At 45.6% G+C, this 17,565-nt stretch overlaps 1 protein-coding gene across 3 annotated transcripts in view; it reads right to left on the bottom strand.

Moving 5' to 3' along the window:
* The window catches only part of LOC125021069 (serine/threonine-protein kinase DCLK1-like), a 44,968-nt gene that overhangs the window by 2,934 nt on the left and 24,469 nt on the right, over window positions 1–17,565 (bottom strand). For 2 of the 3 annotated variants that reach the window (XM_047606890.1, XM_047606889.1), the window contains 10 exons: window positions 13,313–13,407; window positions 6,054–6,135; window positions 5,063–5,235; window positions 3,928–4,047; window positions 2,540–2,686; window positions 1,495–1,628; window positions 1,281–1,358; window positions 1,022–1,118; window positions 847–927; window positions 636–749 (listed from right to left, as the gene is read on the bottom strand). In XM_047606890.1, coding sequence (XP_047462846.1) covers window positions 636–749; window positions 847–927; window positions 1,022–1,118; window positions 1,281–1,358; window positions 1,495–1,628; window positions 2,540–2,686; window positions 3,928–4,047; window positions 5,063–5,235; window positions 6,054–6,135; window positions 13,313–13,407 — 1,121 coding nt within the window. Of the gene's footprint in view, window positions 1–415; window positions 490–635; window positions 750–846; window positions 928–1,021; window positions 1,119–1,280; window positions 1,359–1,494; window positions 1,629–2,539; window positions 2,687–3,927; window positions 4,048–5,062; window positions 5,236–6,053; window positions 6,136–13,312; window positions 13,408–17,565 lie in introns of all 3 variants that reach the window. The other variant, XM_047606891.1, reaches the window with a different exon arrangement.

The raw sequence follows: 17,565 nt of genomic DNA, 5'->3' as shown, positions 1-17,565 counted from the left end.
ACAAAGAAACAATGTTGAAAAAAAAAACAGTCGTGCTAAAAGACATGTTCGAGACAAGGTTGATTCTTAGGGTAGCGTGGATGCCCTTATTCACAAAATAAGAAATCCACTGATAAACGATGACACAACACAGAAGACGAGGCATCGCCAAAAGACAGACAAATGACGCCAGGGCAATTCAGGAGAGAAATCCGCGTTTGCAGCAAGGGAGAGATGAAGGGAAGGAAGCAAAACTCCAATCACATCAACTACAGAGCAGGGACAACATGAAGCCTGTCAAAGCAGCCAGTCAGCGGGGCGGCACGCAGGGAGACGAGGGAGGGAGGGGGCCATCAATTTCAGAGGCGCTATTTTGGCTTGTTTTGATTTCTGGTTCTGCGACCGGCAGTCGCGTCTCTACGGAAACCTGGCGTACCTTATCCAGTACATGGCCGGGTGCTGGTAGAAATCCAACGACCCAGATCTCTGCATAGAAAAGCTGTCATCCAGCTGAACACAGGGAGAAATCAGCACAATCAATCGAAACGTTCGACAGGTAGAAACGGGAAAAAAGGCAGTCAGAAGGCTGTGCGAGACACAGCGAGTGAGCTGGAAAGAGAAGCGCGCTGATTCACTGTAACAGGGCAGTGACTTACAGAAATGACTGAGACTCCTGCAGTGGTGTCGTTGACCCTGGGGCTGGTGTTGAAGTGCTTCTTTATCTTCCCCGCTACTGACAGCTGGTGGTCGTTCTCACACAGGCCCTCATCCTGCGTCAAGAGAAAGAGAGAGAGAGGAGATTAAATAAATTCTCGGAAGGCACAACTGCATCAGCGTGAGGGGTAACGTCATGAACAGTACACTTACTGTGACCCATGGGTGCTCCAGCACCTGGAGGGCAGAGTATCTCTGATCCACCTCCACCTCCAGCATGGATCGGATAAGCTCCTGCGACCACAAGCAAGCAAGCAAGCAAACTCCGGTGAGTGAACTTCTTCCAGCAAAGACACACAAACAGATGATCCGTCCAGTGTGCACTCACCTTGGCTGTCTCTGACACGTTGTCCCAGTACGGTAGAGGAAATTCTAGCTGTCCCATAAGTATTTGATCAAAAAGAACCTCTTGATCGTCGCTGCTCCTGCAAAGTTCCACACGAATTTTAAAAAAAAAAAGTTAAACTGGGCTCTGATTAGCAGTGTTGGGAAGTACAAATGTAATACCATTATGAACCATTAGAGGGGAGTCTGCACAGGTTTTTTACAGTGACTTTAAAGCAGAAAACATGCTGGAATTAGCTTACCCTCGAAAAGGAGGGAAACCACACAGTAAGATGTAGGTGATGACTCCAGCTGCCCAGATGTCCACCTTAAGGCCATACCTGCACGAAGGCAAAGAAAATCAGTCGAAGACAAATGCACAGAAGATACAGAAGATATTGTAGTGGCCATGAAATAAAATTTGGACATTACAGCGCCCGCACTGCAGCAGCGATGCAGCTACATAGCTGCTCTTACCCTGTTTCTGCGATGATTTCAGGTGCTACATATGTCGGAGTCCCGCAGACAGTGTAGAGAGGTCCGTCCACCACAGTGGCCAAGCCGAAGTCTCCCAGCTTCAGGCTTTTACTGCCATCTGCATGTTCATACACCTGAGCACAGAGGAAAAAAACACACCGTCCAATGAATTCTCTCCTCCCTGAGCAATAACTGCAGAAATAGACCGGATGGTAAAGCTTCTAGAGATTAGCATGCGTGTGTGTGTGTGTGTGAAGTGGGTCAACCCCTAATAATTATAGCGCTCGCATAGGGATGTTTTCAGAGGCAGCACGCAGCTGCTTTTCTCCAAAAACGTCCCGTTAAATGCATTGAAGGCTGCACGCCGAGCGCCAAGCAGAGGTGGTTGACAAACAGTGTAATAGTCTAATCATTTTAGACTACGCAAAAGAATATATTCCAAATGAGCACTAGTTTTACACAGACAAAACTGTTTGCTAGCATGTTTCCCTTCAACTTTCCAAAAAGCATCAACACATCTAAGTTAAAAACACAATAAATAATTTTTTTGTGTGTGTGTTGAGTTACTTTTTCCACCTCTAAAAACATAAACAACAAAATAAACTAGATATGTACCTCACAAAATATAAAACAATATGTCCAACTTTAGTTAAAAAGCAAACATGAGATGGAACAGAGGACACTCAGCTAGCTTTGACATTTTTCTTAAGTCTGATTCTGGCCTAAACATCACTTACAACAAACAGCAAAGGGCAAAAAAAAAAAATGAAGAGCAGAATTTGGAGAGGTGACAGCGGAGAGTCGGACAGAAGGAAGAAGGAGGAAAGGAAGAGCCAAACAAGGGAGCAAGAGTGTAGTGAAGGAGGTGTGAGGTCAGCAGGGATGAGTCATCTCCCTCTGCTACCGCCGGAGTCCAGAGCGAGTGACATCACTTGGCCGTTCATTCAGAAAGACAGCGAGAAGAAAAAAAAAAGAAGCACAGAACGAGGGCGCGCTCGCACTGCGGCGGGTTACATGAGCGTGTTGACAGCCTGTGTCGACTCACCAGCAGGTTTTCTGGTTTGATGTCTCTGTGCACAATGTTGAGGCTGTGGAGGTATTTGATGGCGTTGGCCAGATTGTAGAGCATGCCGCTGGCGTCTCTCTCCGTGTATCTGTTGGCAGAGGTGATGGCATCGAACAGATCTCCCCCCTGCGGACAGAGTCATGACGGATGGGCGGGCTGTCAGTAATGGGGACAATGTCACGGGAGTTTGGTGTTTCCGCACGCGGGACCTGACAGATTTTCACAGTTGCTCACCCTTTCTGCTTTCGCGGAAAAAAAAAGTTTATTTGACTGCTCAGCAACCCGAGGACTAAACCGCATGCACGTCTTCCCCCTTCTCGTTCATATTTCTTTTCTTGTCAGCTTTCCCTTCCTCTCAGTCTCTCTCGGTTTTCTCACATTCTTAATTGTCTGAGTCTCACCCTCCTCTAAACTCTCGTCCTCTCCGTGCGCTTCTCCCTGAGTGCACTAAGTGGAACGGAGGCTTAAAATAGGGCTGAATCTCTCTCACACCCGGCACTGACTCAGACACACTGTCAGGGTTTGACCTGTGGGGCGACAGTTGTTTAAATGTGAGAACTGTCAAATGCAGCAACTCAGCCTCTAACTGGTGCATCCGCTCTTCTCTAACTCCGGCAAGTATGCAGATACTAGTGTGCAACATCTAAACGGAGTGTCCTGACGCATCTTATTCCACCAACATGGGCATTAACAAACTGTTAGAACATCTTTCGTGTTTATTTTAGCGGCTTTCCCAAAAATACGTATGAGCACGGCTGCAAGAAGTTTCTCCAATTCAAGAGCAGTAGTCGGGAAATAAACGAGAGGGTGATAAATGGCTCGCAGGAAAAGGCACAATAAAGCCCAAAGTATGGCATACGTGCACAGCTCTCTCTGCTCATCCCTTCCCTCCTCTCCCAAAGAATCCATTCGTCTCTCTCCCTCTCACTGTCTCCCTCGCAATGACTCTTTCCACCTCATTCATCCACAGCCTGCTCTCGATCCTCCTACTTTGGACATACACACACTTCTCCCCCAGATTGCCTCTCATCTATATTCCGTAGTACTCCATGCCACGGCACGGAACAGATGGATCGCATTCCCGGCTCTCCTGAATAATGCACACACATTTCTTGAGTCAGAGAGCCAGAGAGGGGATGAGGAATGTGAACACACGAGCGCTCGGGGCCACAAACCGATTCTCTCGATCCCATACTGTGTGACTGCTTGGAATTCATCACTTGCTTCACTGGTTGAACGCTGCTCCTCTGTCTCTGTCACCGTCCCTTCCTGCCTCCTAACTACCAATTTCAGATAATGGTTCTGGAGTGCACCCATCCCAATCAAAATCAAACATGGAATTGTGGTAAGCAAACACAGTCGCACACCTTGACCAGCTCCATGACCAGGTAAAGCTCATTGTAGGTGTCCACTTCTTCGATGAGCAAGACGATATTTGGATGCTTGACCCTGCGGAGGATGGCCACCTCGTTCTGGATCATGTGCTCCTGAAAAAAAAAGGAAAAGAAAATGAATGATTAGGAAACACGTTTGTTGAAGGGATAAAGAGTCGACCTAATATTGGGAAGAAAAGCAGTGTTTCATATCCGGGAGGGCGCTTAAATAACTCCAGAGAGGTGCTAACTTAATCCAACCAGGTCAGCAAAAACAAGATTTTGCTCTCTGAGTGAAACTTCACATGCCAGCTAGGGTTAGGGCTAGGGCTAGGGTTAGGGTTAGGGTTAGGGTTAGGGTTAGGGTTAGGGTTAGGGTTGGGGTTAGGGTTAGGCTAATGCAGGTGCTGAATTGCTGAAATGTAAAAATCTCCTTCACATACTTAGCCTAATAGCATAATTGGAACATTTTCATTTAAAAAAAAAAAGAAAAAACACAATTTTTAGCAAGCACATTGGTATTTTTTATCGATATCGTAACAGTATCTCAAAAAATGGCTTATCAGGCTAATGATATCTGGATAAGATTCCACTTGAACACCCCCTGCTGTTTAAACGTGGAAATGAGGCATCATCTGATATAGTATTATCCACTAATATGCATGTATTTCCAGGACACAATCATGAGCATAGACATGTTTTGTTTGTTCTGTTCTGGAATCAGATGAGGAAATTTGAGAAGTGTTACTGAAGTGGACATTTGTGAAAAAAGACCAATTTTTAAGAGAATAAGATATTATTCTAAGATATATTTTGTGTTGTGAAATGCGAATGAGGCATTAATATTTGCATAAGTGTCCAAGAGACACGAAAGGAACATTTCTATCTAGACACACGTTATGGAAGAAGAAAAAAAATAAGGCTTTATCTGTAATGTCTCCCCTAAAAGAAGGCTGTTTTTCTTAATTTTCCTTATTTTATTTTTACATTTTGTGTAGTGACCTAGTGCTCTTAAAAGTACCAACTTTTATACATCAGTTTAGTTATTTATTCAAGTTATGGGTTTTCCTCTCGTTCTCTCCACTTTCATTGGAGGAGATGCACTTGGGTCGTTATTTTTCGTTCTTACCTTGCCTCTGCATTTGCCCTTGTTGATGATCTTGAGGGCGTACTCCCGCCCCGTGGAGTGCTCCACGCACTCTCGCACGACTGCGAAGTTCCCGTCGCCCAGCATCCGCCCCACCCTGTAGCGGTCGGATATGTAGGACGGCACAGCTGGAACCTCATCGACTAGAACCTCAGCTGCAGGGAAGAAGGATGAGGTTTAGAGCAGCCAAGGGAGCCGGTTCAGATCAGTTCAGGGTTGTGTGCACTTCGTTTCCAGGCTGAGTCACTGCACATATGAGGGAGGGAGGGATCTTTGCATAGGTAACTATATTAGCTGCTACTTAGCTGAGATCTAATGCAGCAGGCTGATAATAAATAAAATAAAATCTAAAAATAAATAAATCTAGATCTGATATCCGACACAGATCATTTCAGCTTTAGATTTTGGAGCCTGTTGGGGCTCTGGCTTCATGATGTGCTTGACATTTTGTCACACCGAGGCTCCGCAGAGCCCTTTGCATATGGTAATCACGCTGGCAAATTGGAAAGTAAACGCGGAACCAGCGAATCAAAATGCAAATGCATGCAGCCAATTTTTGGGTTAAATATTAAGCCGTGAATTAATTAATAACATTTGAAAAGGTCTCCCTTCCAGTAAATAAAATCAAAGATGAAAATGTCAGATGATATTAGGGCGACCTGACTCCGCTGGAAACGAGACCGGTGGCTGTTTACTTTGACCGTGTTTCATAATCTTCCGGCCTTTGACCGAATTCTGGCGCCGCGCCGTTGTTCGAGGCAACGGGGAGGCGAGGAAAGACACGGGAGGAGGGGAAAGGTGTGAGACGGCGAGGTGTCGGGGAACAGGATGTACAAATCAGATGAGCGCGGGAGTCGGGAGCGGGAGACGCATCAAAGGTCACGAACATGATTCACGACACGCGTGGCATTTGCAAGTACAAGGCCGGCGCTGGCAGATGGGGGCATTTGGGCGACGTAAAAATTTTCCTCACCTTCGGTGACGAGTTCGTCCCCGTCCTCCACGGGGCTGGAGACTTTAGCGGAAGACAGAGAGGTGGAAGAACCCTGGGACCCCTGCGGAGGAGACGTGCAGACGGTTAACTTCCATTTCCAGTATTCACCCAGGTTAAAATGTAATTCACTTCCGCAAAGTAATATATGGGTATCGAAAATCTGACAAAAGGACGCCGTGCCATGCATCTCGCCTGCAGAACATCCCTAAATCCGCCTTCGTGTTTGCTCATCTGCCTGTGCTCATGAAAAGAGCCAGACTGACTTAAGCCCAGATCTGAATATAAAGTATTTACTCATCCTTCCGGCCCACCTGGATTTGCCCACCACTGAACAGCTGATTGCATCCAAACAAGCTCTTCCCCATTCACCCAAACTCGTAGTAACCCCCGTCTCGTCGCGAACACCTCCTTTCGTTCCCCCCCAACTCCCTTTAATAAAACATGAACACGCAGGTTATGGTGACACTAATAAAGCCGTATGAATACTGCCTTTCATCTGGTTAGCAAGCAGGAGGTCATTAAAGCGGGAAGAGAGTGGCTGAGATGAGGCATCTGCATCTATCTGAAGACAAAAACTCATTACGCCCTCCACCTCGTAACCTCCCGTCTGGTTGTCATGGAAGCAACGAGGATGGGGAGCGAGGATCTAGTCGGGACTGTAAATGAGAATCTAACCCTCTGGTGTTTGTGCCTGTTCTCCGTGCCTGTCATTTTTCCTCCTCTCTGATCCCTGCTGCCGGCTTCACATTCCTGCGCCGAATTTGGAAGATTTTTTTTTATCTCGTTTCATCTCTGTTGTTGAACCTTTCTCAAGTTTTGTTTTGTATCTTTTAGGGGGAATTCATGTGTGATGCTGGATCAGATTTCCTTAAAGAAAAGAAAAAAGTGGTTCTGTGTGTCATGTATGAATCTTTAGATCATTACATGCAATAGCTCAGGATGTTGAACCAAAGTAGATGATCAGTGGCCACCTCAATCTAAAGCTGGCTAGCAGATAAGAAGTTTTTCTTTCCTCTCCCTTTTAAGACATATTTCTGATGCTCGCCGGGGAATTCACACAATTCACACGTCGTTCCTGTCTCTTTAGAGGTGAAAATATCCAAAGTGTTAATGGACACATGCCAGCAAGAAGCGAAAAGTCAAAATTTGGTGTCAAACTGTGGAAGCTCAGCCACCGATTCTGATTTTGACAAAAACGAGCTGCATTTTCGTCTTGTTTTCATCACAGAGGAAAGAGGAGCGATTTAGGGCCTGGTTGTTTGTCGTAACGCCTCGGATGTGAAAACTCAATCTCTGCCCTGAGTAGCTGTCAACTCTCTTTCTCGTCTCTGCTGCTCTGACCTGAAAACCACCTCAGGTGAATGTGGCTTTGAGTCAGTTGGGCTTATGTAATGCTGTTTTGGACTGGGCGCTCGTACCGGGGAAACACAGGCCCAGACTGAACCTACTGTGCTTAATCTCATAACTGTCCTCATTCTGATCTGTTTATTTTCTCACCGTATATTTACTTCCCTCGTGTCCTTATCGCACATCCAGCCCTGTCTTCCACTCATTTTCTCATGCTGAACTCCCATCTCTCTCTCACTCTCTCTCTCTCTCTCTCTTCCTGCCACGGAGGGAAACAAAATACTGTTGCTATGGAAACTGCTCACAGAGAGAGGAGAACAGCAGCTTATGAGACTTGCAGAGTGGAGACGGGAGCCTATATATGGCCATTTCCTGTCTGCGGGCTGGATTCAACCTTCTATGAAAACTGCGCGTCTCTCTCCGGTGCGAAAAAACACTACGAGACAGGCGGACGGAGCGAGAGACAGAGGACGAGAGGACGGATGTGTGGTGCGGCTGATATTGATCGTGAGACCCGTCAGGCGCCGCCTTGTTATTGTTAGACCCTCCAGCTTTGCCTCAATACAACAACGCACTGTTCCCAGCACTACACACTCCTGCTGTAGCTATGACTCACACCGCGTAAAAAAAAAAAAAAAAAAACACCAACAAACCTTTTGCATCACGGCTGGAGCCGGTGCTCTTCAAAACCGGCTGCAAGGGCAACGCTCGGCAACCGCACGCTGATCAGCGCATAAACAGGGATCAAACAGGATGTCACAGAGACTGATGTGTAGCAGCAGGTGTAGTGATTTATCCTGTCGTCTGTCAAGCCGTAAACCCGGGCCGTTAAAAATGCAGCACACGTTTACATAACCCGCCTTAAGTGTAATGCCAGCCTTGTCCTCAGTGCCCCTGTTTGAATGTGATTACAGCACACATCCTAAAGCCTTCTTTGTGTCTGTCTCTCGGGCTGGTAGAGCCAAACCTTTCCTCTGGCTGCAGTTTTATTTCATTTATTTATTTATTTTTATTCTAGCTGCCATGCAATATCCAGCAAAAGCAGGATTTATTAGTGTTTGCTTGGGTGGAAAAAAATCTAATAAGGTTTGATGGAAACAGGGTAGTTTGTTTTGTCCTTCTCCGCCTCTTATGAGAGCACGAGGAGGCAGAGGAAGACGTTATTTCTCGACTCTTTTTTTTTTCTTTTTTTGACGTCTGGACGGACGGAAAACATAATAATCTACTTGACTCTCATCTGGAGAGATCAACACTGTTGGACACACTTAACGTTTCCAATCAAACTCCTTATGCTCTGCAGTCCCAGGGAATATTAGGAATGTGATTAAACGCTTTAAGGAGAATTAAAAAGTGGGATGGAGGATTGGGCTGCCCCCACCCTGAGGAAAAAATAACCAAACAAAAAAAAACCCAGAAGCAATGGGGCAGAGGAGATAAATGCACCTCTGGGACTGTGTTTGCGTTCTGCTCAGTTGAACACAAGAGCAAGTTTAACAAAGGAGAACTGCTGATAAATGGAAGACGATCATCACCCCGGTCGTGATGACGCGAGGAGCATGCTGTTAATCAACAATGAGGGGCTGAAACGGGGAGGAAGAAATGAACGAACACAAAATGAAAATGAAATGACAATGAATTTAATGGTGACATCAACAAACGGAAGCAACATTCAGCGAAAGAAAACAAACAAATGAGCCAGGAAGATCAGGCAGCCCGACATGACAAACCACCGTTTCTCACATATATATAAATATATATGAATAGAAATATATATTTACATGGCTTTTAAAGTGAAAACAGAATCTGCTGCAAAGGTGATTTCTGGATGTGTTGAAGAATCTGAGCCAATCTGAATCAAGGATTAAACAATGCTGAAGCTTTAAAAATGTTTCCTCATGTGGTGGCGCCGGCCTTTTCAGGCAGAAATAAAATTGGACGAGGCATCTAATGACATCAACACAACATGGGAAAAAAAAAAAGAAAAAAAGAAATATATTACAGCCAACAAAAACAAATACAGTCTTTGAGTAACAACACACTCACATGGATGAATGAGACAATGCATTAATAATGCACACTTTCTTTTCACTTTCAGTCAGCTTCCTCTCGTTCTCTTTCTCTCGTTCACACACACACACAGACATAAATAAATTAGTAATGAATCATCCAAAAACACAAAATACGAACGAGAGATGGAGCATGCAATTCAACGGACTGTGGACGCGAATGACTAAACGGTGAGAGGAGGACGTAGGCGACGTAACAGTCACCACTGTCTCTCACACACAAACCGCACCACATCTGCTGCACAATGAGCCTCCCGCCTGTCTCGCCTTACGCCCGTCGGCCGCCGTGTTTCTCGCCGTGTTTTCTTTCCAGGTTTTTATTTCCCTGCTCGTGTTTCTCACATCTAATGGAGGGAACCGACATGGAAGCGCTGCGGCGCCGCCAGCTCGGTGAAAACATCTGTCCGCGCTTCAAATTTTCAGATATTGGCAGAAAACCATATATATGCGGGTTTAATCTTAAACAAATGACTGTGGAGGTCTCCGCCGCCCTTTAGTGTGTCCTTAAAGGACTAACACACAAGGCACAAAGGGAAAGAGGGGGATGGATGACTTTGCGAATGTGGACCACTTCTTCATGCTTCTGTAGGTAATTTCATAGAAGTGGGTCAGAGCGTGCATCACGAAACGCACAACATGTGTACGTTTGCTTGGAGCTGTCGCCCGCCGCCTCTGCACGAATTGCAAATTCATGTTTTTCTATGGAGCGTGCATGTGCATGTTATTCTATGTGCAATGTATTTATTTATTTATCTGTCTATCTGTTCACGCTTTTAGCTGTGTATGCGTGAAAGGGAAAGGGAATGGGGGCGGGGGGGAGGCCGTGTCTGTGCAGTTTGCTCTGGGAAATAGGTTATGATGGTCAGAGATGTGCATGTAACCCACTTCAGGCAGCAAATTGCCTCTAAGTGTTTAAATGCAGGGTCCGGAGAGGTGAGCTGTTTAAATGCGACGCCCGTGTCAGGTCGCAGACACTCTGTGCCTGTTCAGGAAGCAGATTTTATTTCGTCGAATCCTTATTTCGCAGCGTAACCCCGGTTTCTCTAGCAGCGTTCTGTGATTTATTAGCTAAAATTTCAAAAGTGCCTTCGCCATTTCCAGTCTCAGATCTAATATTCCCCTCAGATTCGAGAAACAGGATTATCTCTGAGTCACAGTTGGGTTATATCGAGTTACGCTTTTTAGGGGTGAGGAAGGTACTCGCTTGCCTCATGAGGATTTGTGTCTGCGTGCGTCTGTGTGTGTGCGCTACATCTATGATTATTCATGGATGTGTACACAGAGGTGACAAAGGAGGATGCAAAACATAAAAATAGTGTCCAGGACTTGGCGCATACTTCTCAGAGGAGCTTATAGAATTCATCTACAAGGGGTAGTCATGGAATATAATTTCTCCCTGTGATGTTAATACGGAGCTGGGGGGAGGGGATGGGCGAAAGAGAAAGTGAGAATAGCCGGGAAATGGAGTGAAAGAGAAATTAGAAACTGTCAGGAAAGGGGAGGGTGGACGGGGAAAGCAAGGCGTGGAGGAGAGAATTATATTGTAATGTGGCTGAAGTGTGCAAAGCTGTGGAGTGGAGGGGAGAGATAATGAGGCCTCCTTCCATCCTCTTCCAGTCGAGCCTTTGCAGGGTTGGTATATAGTGTCAGTGAGTCCGAAGCCTGAAATAATATCTCTCTGAGAAACAAACACTGGGTTGTGTAAAACTGTAATTTCGCTGCTGCGCCATTAAAGTCTGAATTGCGGGCGAGAAAAGTGGACGGAAGCAACAAGACGCGGAGTTTGAATATGTGGTGGAAAATGGGTCATCTTTAGTTTTTCTTTTTCTCCAGTTTTCTAATTATATCTGATTAGGTCCTGTACCTTTATCTGAATGAATGAAGTAGCAGAAACCGAGCACTGTAATCATGCACAGAGAAAGGGAGACAGTTTATAAATGTATGCGTGTGAAAAGCCCGTTTCCTCTCTTGTGATCAATGGTGACCCAGTTCCAGCGCACAAATAAATGTGGAAACCCTATTTGCAACCCAAACCTGATCCTCTGCCCTATTGACCTTCACATCACATCAGTATAACCTCATAACTGACAGATTCAGGAGCCTAAGGGGCTCCACCATCCATTAGCTCTTCAAATATAGCACAAGACTAACTTCAGTCCCAAACCATTCCATTTGTTCTACATTAAATACTGAAGCGCGGCTTGTACCTCTGCGGGACTGGACAGCCGTAGCCTACGTACGTAGCCAATGCCGGTGTGAGCCATTTATACTTGCCGGCCTGGTTCGCTCTGTAAAAGCTCCATCCTAACAACTGTGTTTTGCTTCTACTTCCTGCTTCACTTTCACCAGAAGTCATACAAATGTTTGTATCTTCGGCCCTCCTCAGTCAGTCTTTCCTTAGCGTGGTCCATCTTAATTAATCCAAAGAAATTAAGTTGAAAATTGCACAGATTTAGAAGCAGTCAGTAATGCTAAAGTGGAAATCTGCTACTGCCAAGTGGACCAATCGCAGCTTTTGCACCGCCATGAAATCAAACTGGCGCAGAAGCATAAACTGCGCGTGACTATAAAACCAGATTACTTATCCCTAAAGAAGCCCCAAATAAATGGCTACGAAGTAAATAATTGCTGCAGTTAAGAAAAGTGATGCGCACGTGCAACAAGTTTGAGGCAGCCAACGCTTGAGAAACACTTATGTGGAAGTGGAAGTCCATTAATGCACGACGGGTTGAGATACATGCCGGTGTGTCTGCGTGTGGACGTATGGGTGAGGTGAGCTGAGCTCAGAAGGGTTTGTTTGCGAGGGAGACTTATCAGCAGCGGGCTTAAGAGTTGCTGCAAATTAAAGAGCTTCTGTGAGAAAGTGGAGTCTGATTAGGGCTGAAGATGATATTAAAAGCTCACCGCCATGGCTGTCAAGGATTAACAAGTGCTTCTCCGACACGTGCACGCAAACACGCAAAACCCTGCACGTGAACTCAGGATGTGGAACTCAACGTTCTCCCTTTGAATTGCATGCTCCTGCTCCACGCGGTACTTCTATGACAACATTGAGCTGGGAGTAGTGAAATACTCTGTTAGCTACAATAAACATTCTTTTTTAACAGTTTGTCTTCTCAAGTCCAGGTCAGTGACAACACTTGACAAAAAGAAAAACCACTGAAACAATCAAATGCACTCACATCAAATGTGTTTCCCAATCATTTGCACAGCGCGCACAAAATGATGTGGCTTGGTTAAAAACTGATTGCATAAAGATCCCGAAATGCAATGCAGTGCACTGATCAGTGGCCAGAACAGGATAAAACCAGTTCTTGAAAAATGCAACCATCTTGGACGTGAAGCCAATCAGTCAGACTCGTCGCTCAGATCAGATATTGCACAAATTGCCACAGACGGATCTTTATGAGTCAGCGGTAGCGTCGTCCGTGGCCGAGCTACCAAAGGGTGAGTAGAGTTGAGAAACAAAGAGCTACGGGGTCAGCATGAAAGGAAGAACTGCTTTTGAAGACTATCAACACGGATCCTAAAACGAGACTGCCAGTATTGGAAACCCAAAGCAACACCGGTTGAGGTTACAGGTTCGAGACCCCACCCGCTTCTGAGACACTAAAGATGTCGGGATGTTGTGGTTTCTCCGTATTCTAGTGACTCTAAGATGTAGTCGGCCTATTCTCAGTCACGGCTTTGTCCTTTTCCTGAGAACATAGAAGGAAGGCGTTACAGGCTGAGCGATGTAGTGTCGCTAAATGCTACGAGGGTGATGATTTGTGTGTGTGTGTGTGCGTGTGTTTATGTTTGTGCGCTCGCTCGCTCCCGTCTTACCCGGCGTCGGCTGAGGCTGCCCGGGCTGGTCGGGGAGGGGCTGGGAGATTTTCCCGAATGAGGAGTGGACAGCTGACTGGCCGGCGTCCCGTTCACTGTGGGGAGGGAGGGGGGGAGAGAAAAAAAAAATGGAGCAGGGTGAGATGAGAGACTGCAAAGTGTCGAAACAGATGATGCTTTGAATGTGCAGGCATGTTTTCTGGAGCAGTTATATTAGTGCCTAGCAGCAGCCCACACTTCCGCCCTCAGCATACATCCATTCACACGAAGGAGGCAGAGGAGGCAGAGGAGGACAAGAGGGGGTGTGAGGAAGAGAGAAAAACTGAAATCCACACTACTCTCTGTTTTTTTGTTTTTCTAGCCAAAAATACTTATCTGATTGCTATTTATTCCCACAAATCTAATTCCACCAAATCAAGTAATTACAGTGTGTTCAGGGCTCTAAGTGGGATGGCTGGGAGTCAGCACACAACACCAGAATGTCCTCATCCTCCACCACATCTCAATCTAGTTCTCCAGCTGCAGCGCGGCTCAAAAACCCAACGGCATCATCTCATTAAACAAGCACATTAGATTAATCAAGGCTGCACCCGAATCCCGTGTGCTGTCAGGCAAGAACTGATTCAACGGCATCATTAACCTCCTGCCAAACACAACCTCCTCTTTCGCGTTACACAGGAAACACTGACTTGTTGTTTCTGCCTGGGTGAATCCGAGATGTGGCTGCGTGTTAAATCTAAACAAAGATTTAACAGTGATTCGTTTTTTTTTTCTCCTTCAAACAGATTCATCATTGTCTGTCATTTTAATGTTTTATTCGCAGTGGACATCTTGTCCATCGTTCTTGGTGCGACAAATAAAGGAAAACCTCTATGTATTTATATTCCCTGCTGAGATCAGAGAACTTTATGAATTATTTAATACAAAGGAGATAAAGCACGCATTAGACTAAAATAGCACTGGCAGCCATTACCACACACGAGAGTTTATTATTATTTTATTTCTATATATATTGTAAAGGATCCATGGGAAATCAAATGAAAGAAAGTGCTATTTTTGAGCCGTTCCTGGGCATCTTCATTGATGAAATTCAGCATCAGCGTTACGCACGCAGACAGACACTCCTCCCAGTTACACAACGAAAATCATTAACATTTAAAGACATATCTCATTGACTTCCTACTACTAAAACGCCAACATGGCAAAGTCAGCGGGGTTCAAAGCCGCGTCGGTGGTTGTTGGTGAATCGATAACGATCCGCGTAAAGACGCACTTATACACACATGAATAAACAGGAATAAATAAAGTTTAAGCGTAAGAGGAGAAATAGAAGCCGGGCGAAATGATCAAATTCGGGCTTCTCACCTTCCACTTCCAGCATGATGAAAAACACAGTGATAATCCAAAGCGGGGCAGAGAGAAGGAGAAGGACAGAAGAAGAACAGCACCTTGTGTACGCGCTCCGTCCGAGTGTGATAGTAAACTGGTGAATGAGAGAGAAGGAGCAGGGCTGTACTACACGGAGAGGCTGATTGCGCACACTCTGACGCGCACCGGGAGGAGAGAGAGCGAGAGAGCGAGCAACAGAGAGAGAGAGAGAGAGAGAGAGAGAGAGAGAGAGAGAGAGAGAGAGAGAGAGAGAGAGAGAGAGAGGCTGAAGTATGCTACAAAAGAATATATGGTTTTTGACAGTGGTCTCTTTAGCTCTTGGCCAAAATAAATTCAGAATCGGGCTGGAGGCGAAACTAAAAACACAAGCAATGTACCACAGCACACGGGTCTTTCAAGGAGACTGGAATGATCGGTGGTCAGACTGTCCTACATGAATATTCTAAAGGCTCTTCGTTCTTGTCTAAACTTCCTCAAGAAAAAAAGCTAATGCTGTTATTTCTGAAACTGAAATTCCACCCAAATCACAGCTATAGCTGCAGCGTGTTCCCCATTGCAGGCTGTTTTCTGAAGCTAAATCACATGCTCATGTTAAGACATCTTTAAACCAACTTTGGGGTTTAATGGAGACAGAATAATAAAAAAAAAGAATAAAGAATGAAACATTGGGACCAGCATAATGAAAAGACGGCAGTCGGTAAAATGAGATACCAGAAGGGATGGTGGGTAGTGCCCCCCCTGCCCATGCGACAAACGTTTCCTGAGCACAAACTGATCCTGATCCATAACAAAGGTTTCTCTCTTCATCTCCCATCGAGGGTTGACACGACGCCAAATGTAAAGCAGCTACGAAAGGGGTGGGTTTGAGCTTCTTTCACACCTGCTCTGTGAGTGTGATGGTGGAGGACCAGAATAACACAAAAAAACTCCCCAATTAATTAAGTGACGAACATGGAAAGCACCTCACGTGTTCACGTCTCTATCTGTGTAGTAATATTCTGATACTGTTATAAAATATTAAAGATGAAGCAGACCTGACCTCGGTGAGTGGGTGACAAACAGAGGTAATGCGCAGCTAAAATTAGCCCGTGGATTGGCACAAGTTGTAAGATCTTTATTTTAATTGAGCCTTCACACGAGCTGAATTGACATCGATGAGTCAATCCAAGTTGCTTCACCTACCGAAGAAAAAATAACAAGAATCTGCTGCCGCGTTAGCGCTGAAGCTTTAATGCGAGGCACAGCTGAGGCTGGTGGGAATGTCAGAGCACTAGACAAAGTAACTTTGACTCGATGAGGTCAGTCGTAAATGCGCAAAAACAAAGCAAAGGACAAACACTGCCTTAACTAGACCCTGTGGCAGCAGTGCATCTTTTCACGAGAAGTCAGCACGACACAGTTGGCAAGCAATGCGTTCAATAAATTATTTGGCCAAAAATAGGAGCTTACAGCTATTGCGAGCTGTATGGGCAAATAAATACACCCAGGAGTGAGACTGACAGAAATGTAGAAACGTCTTGGGAATGCGGAAAACAATGTGCAATGTGTGTGTTTCTTCTCCATCTTTGAAAAAAAAAAAGCATGTTAGCCTCAAAGGTAATGTAATATTTTGGCAGGTGAGTGTGAATCATGCGCATATTATTACACCACAATTTAAGACCCAAACATCATCACACTATATATAGTACCGGATGGTTTCACATGTCTAGTGACAAACAGCATTCCAGTTGCAGTACGTGGGCTGTGAAGCTGTATTTTGTAGAATTCAGCACAATAGTTCATTTGCCAGCGTCGGGTTGTTGGTGATTCACTGTGGTCCCGCTTTCTGAGGTGTGCCCGGCGACGTTGGTACTAGTCAGAGGCCTCATGACAACCTTTCAGCCACGCACACGTTATTGTTGGAAAACCAGTGCATGGGCAGAGAAACAAAAAAAGCTAGCAAGTTCAGGTGGGCAGACATTTTTCGTGTTAATCGCAAAACACAAGTATTTTTTTACAACGACACGACCATGTGAAGCATTTCAGCATGATCAAGGAGAGGACAGCTCTACACAAAGGTTTGTTGTTCTTTGTAGCTGCTCCTACTACTTCCATATAAGGAGTTATTCAACGTACCAAACTGCAGCAGTTGCGATGCGTTTAACTGCACTATTTTGGGCCACGCAGAGGCAAAACGAGGTGAAGCCACAGCCGGCCCTTCATCGACGGCCGTTCTTTTAAGTCAGCCTGGTGCGTGCGCTCCCTTGCACTGCCTCTGCTCATTCATTTTGAAAAATGCACAATTCAAGAAAATGCGTCACGGAGCGAGAAAAGTTGTGAAGGCTGCAGACATCATAAGTTCACAGTTCGGAAAGTGCCAAAGCCAGCAGCGGATCCCAAGGGGAGAAAACGCTGGGATTTATCCGTCCACACTTCCCCCAACAGCGTCTCCGCAGTCATGCGTCGCGGCTCATGACAGAAAGGTGAAGTGGGAGAGTGATGCTCGCTGACACCATCCGCACATCACTGTTAATTTTAGCTGATGCGAGGCATCAGAGGAGAGCGGGGAGACAGATGGTGGGGCGGCAAGGAGAGGCATGTACGAGTGCAAATTGTTTTCTCACATTATTTTTGGGGCCGCGTGTGCATATGCACTCAGCCGGGGCTGTGACATCATCTCAGAGTGAAACTCTGAGCGATGACAACGTGAGACGCAACGACCTGCCCCCTCACACAGACACCCAACCGAGGGAGTAACGCCAAATTATACCCATGGCAATATGATATGAGACTTTCCTTGTAACGTTTCCTTAGAATTAGACAATGACTGAAACTCATTAAGTGCCACTCAGAAAAGGATTCAGATATAATTTAATTTAATTTGC

The sequence above is a fragment of the Mugil cephalus genome, chromosome 15 (assembly GCF_022458985.1).
Source record: "Mugil cephalus isolate CIBA_MC_2020 chromosome 15, CIBA_Mcephalus_1.1, whole genome shotgun sequence".
NCBI classification, from domain to species: domain Eukaryota; kingdom Metazoa; phylum Chordata; class Actinopteri; order Mugiliformes; family Mugilidae; genus Mugil; species Mugil cephalus.
Note: the sequence above shows the minus strand (reverse complement) of the source record. Positions and strands in the feature narration are given on the sequence as shown.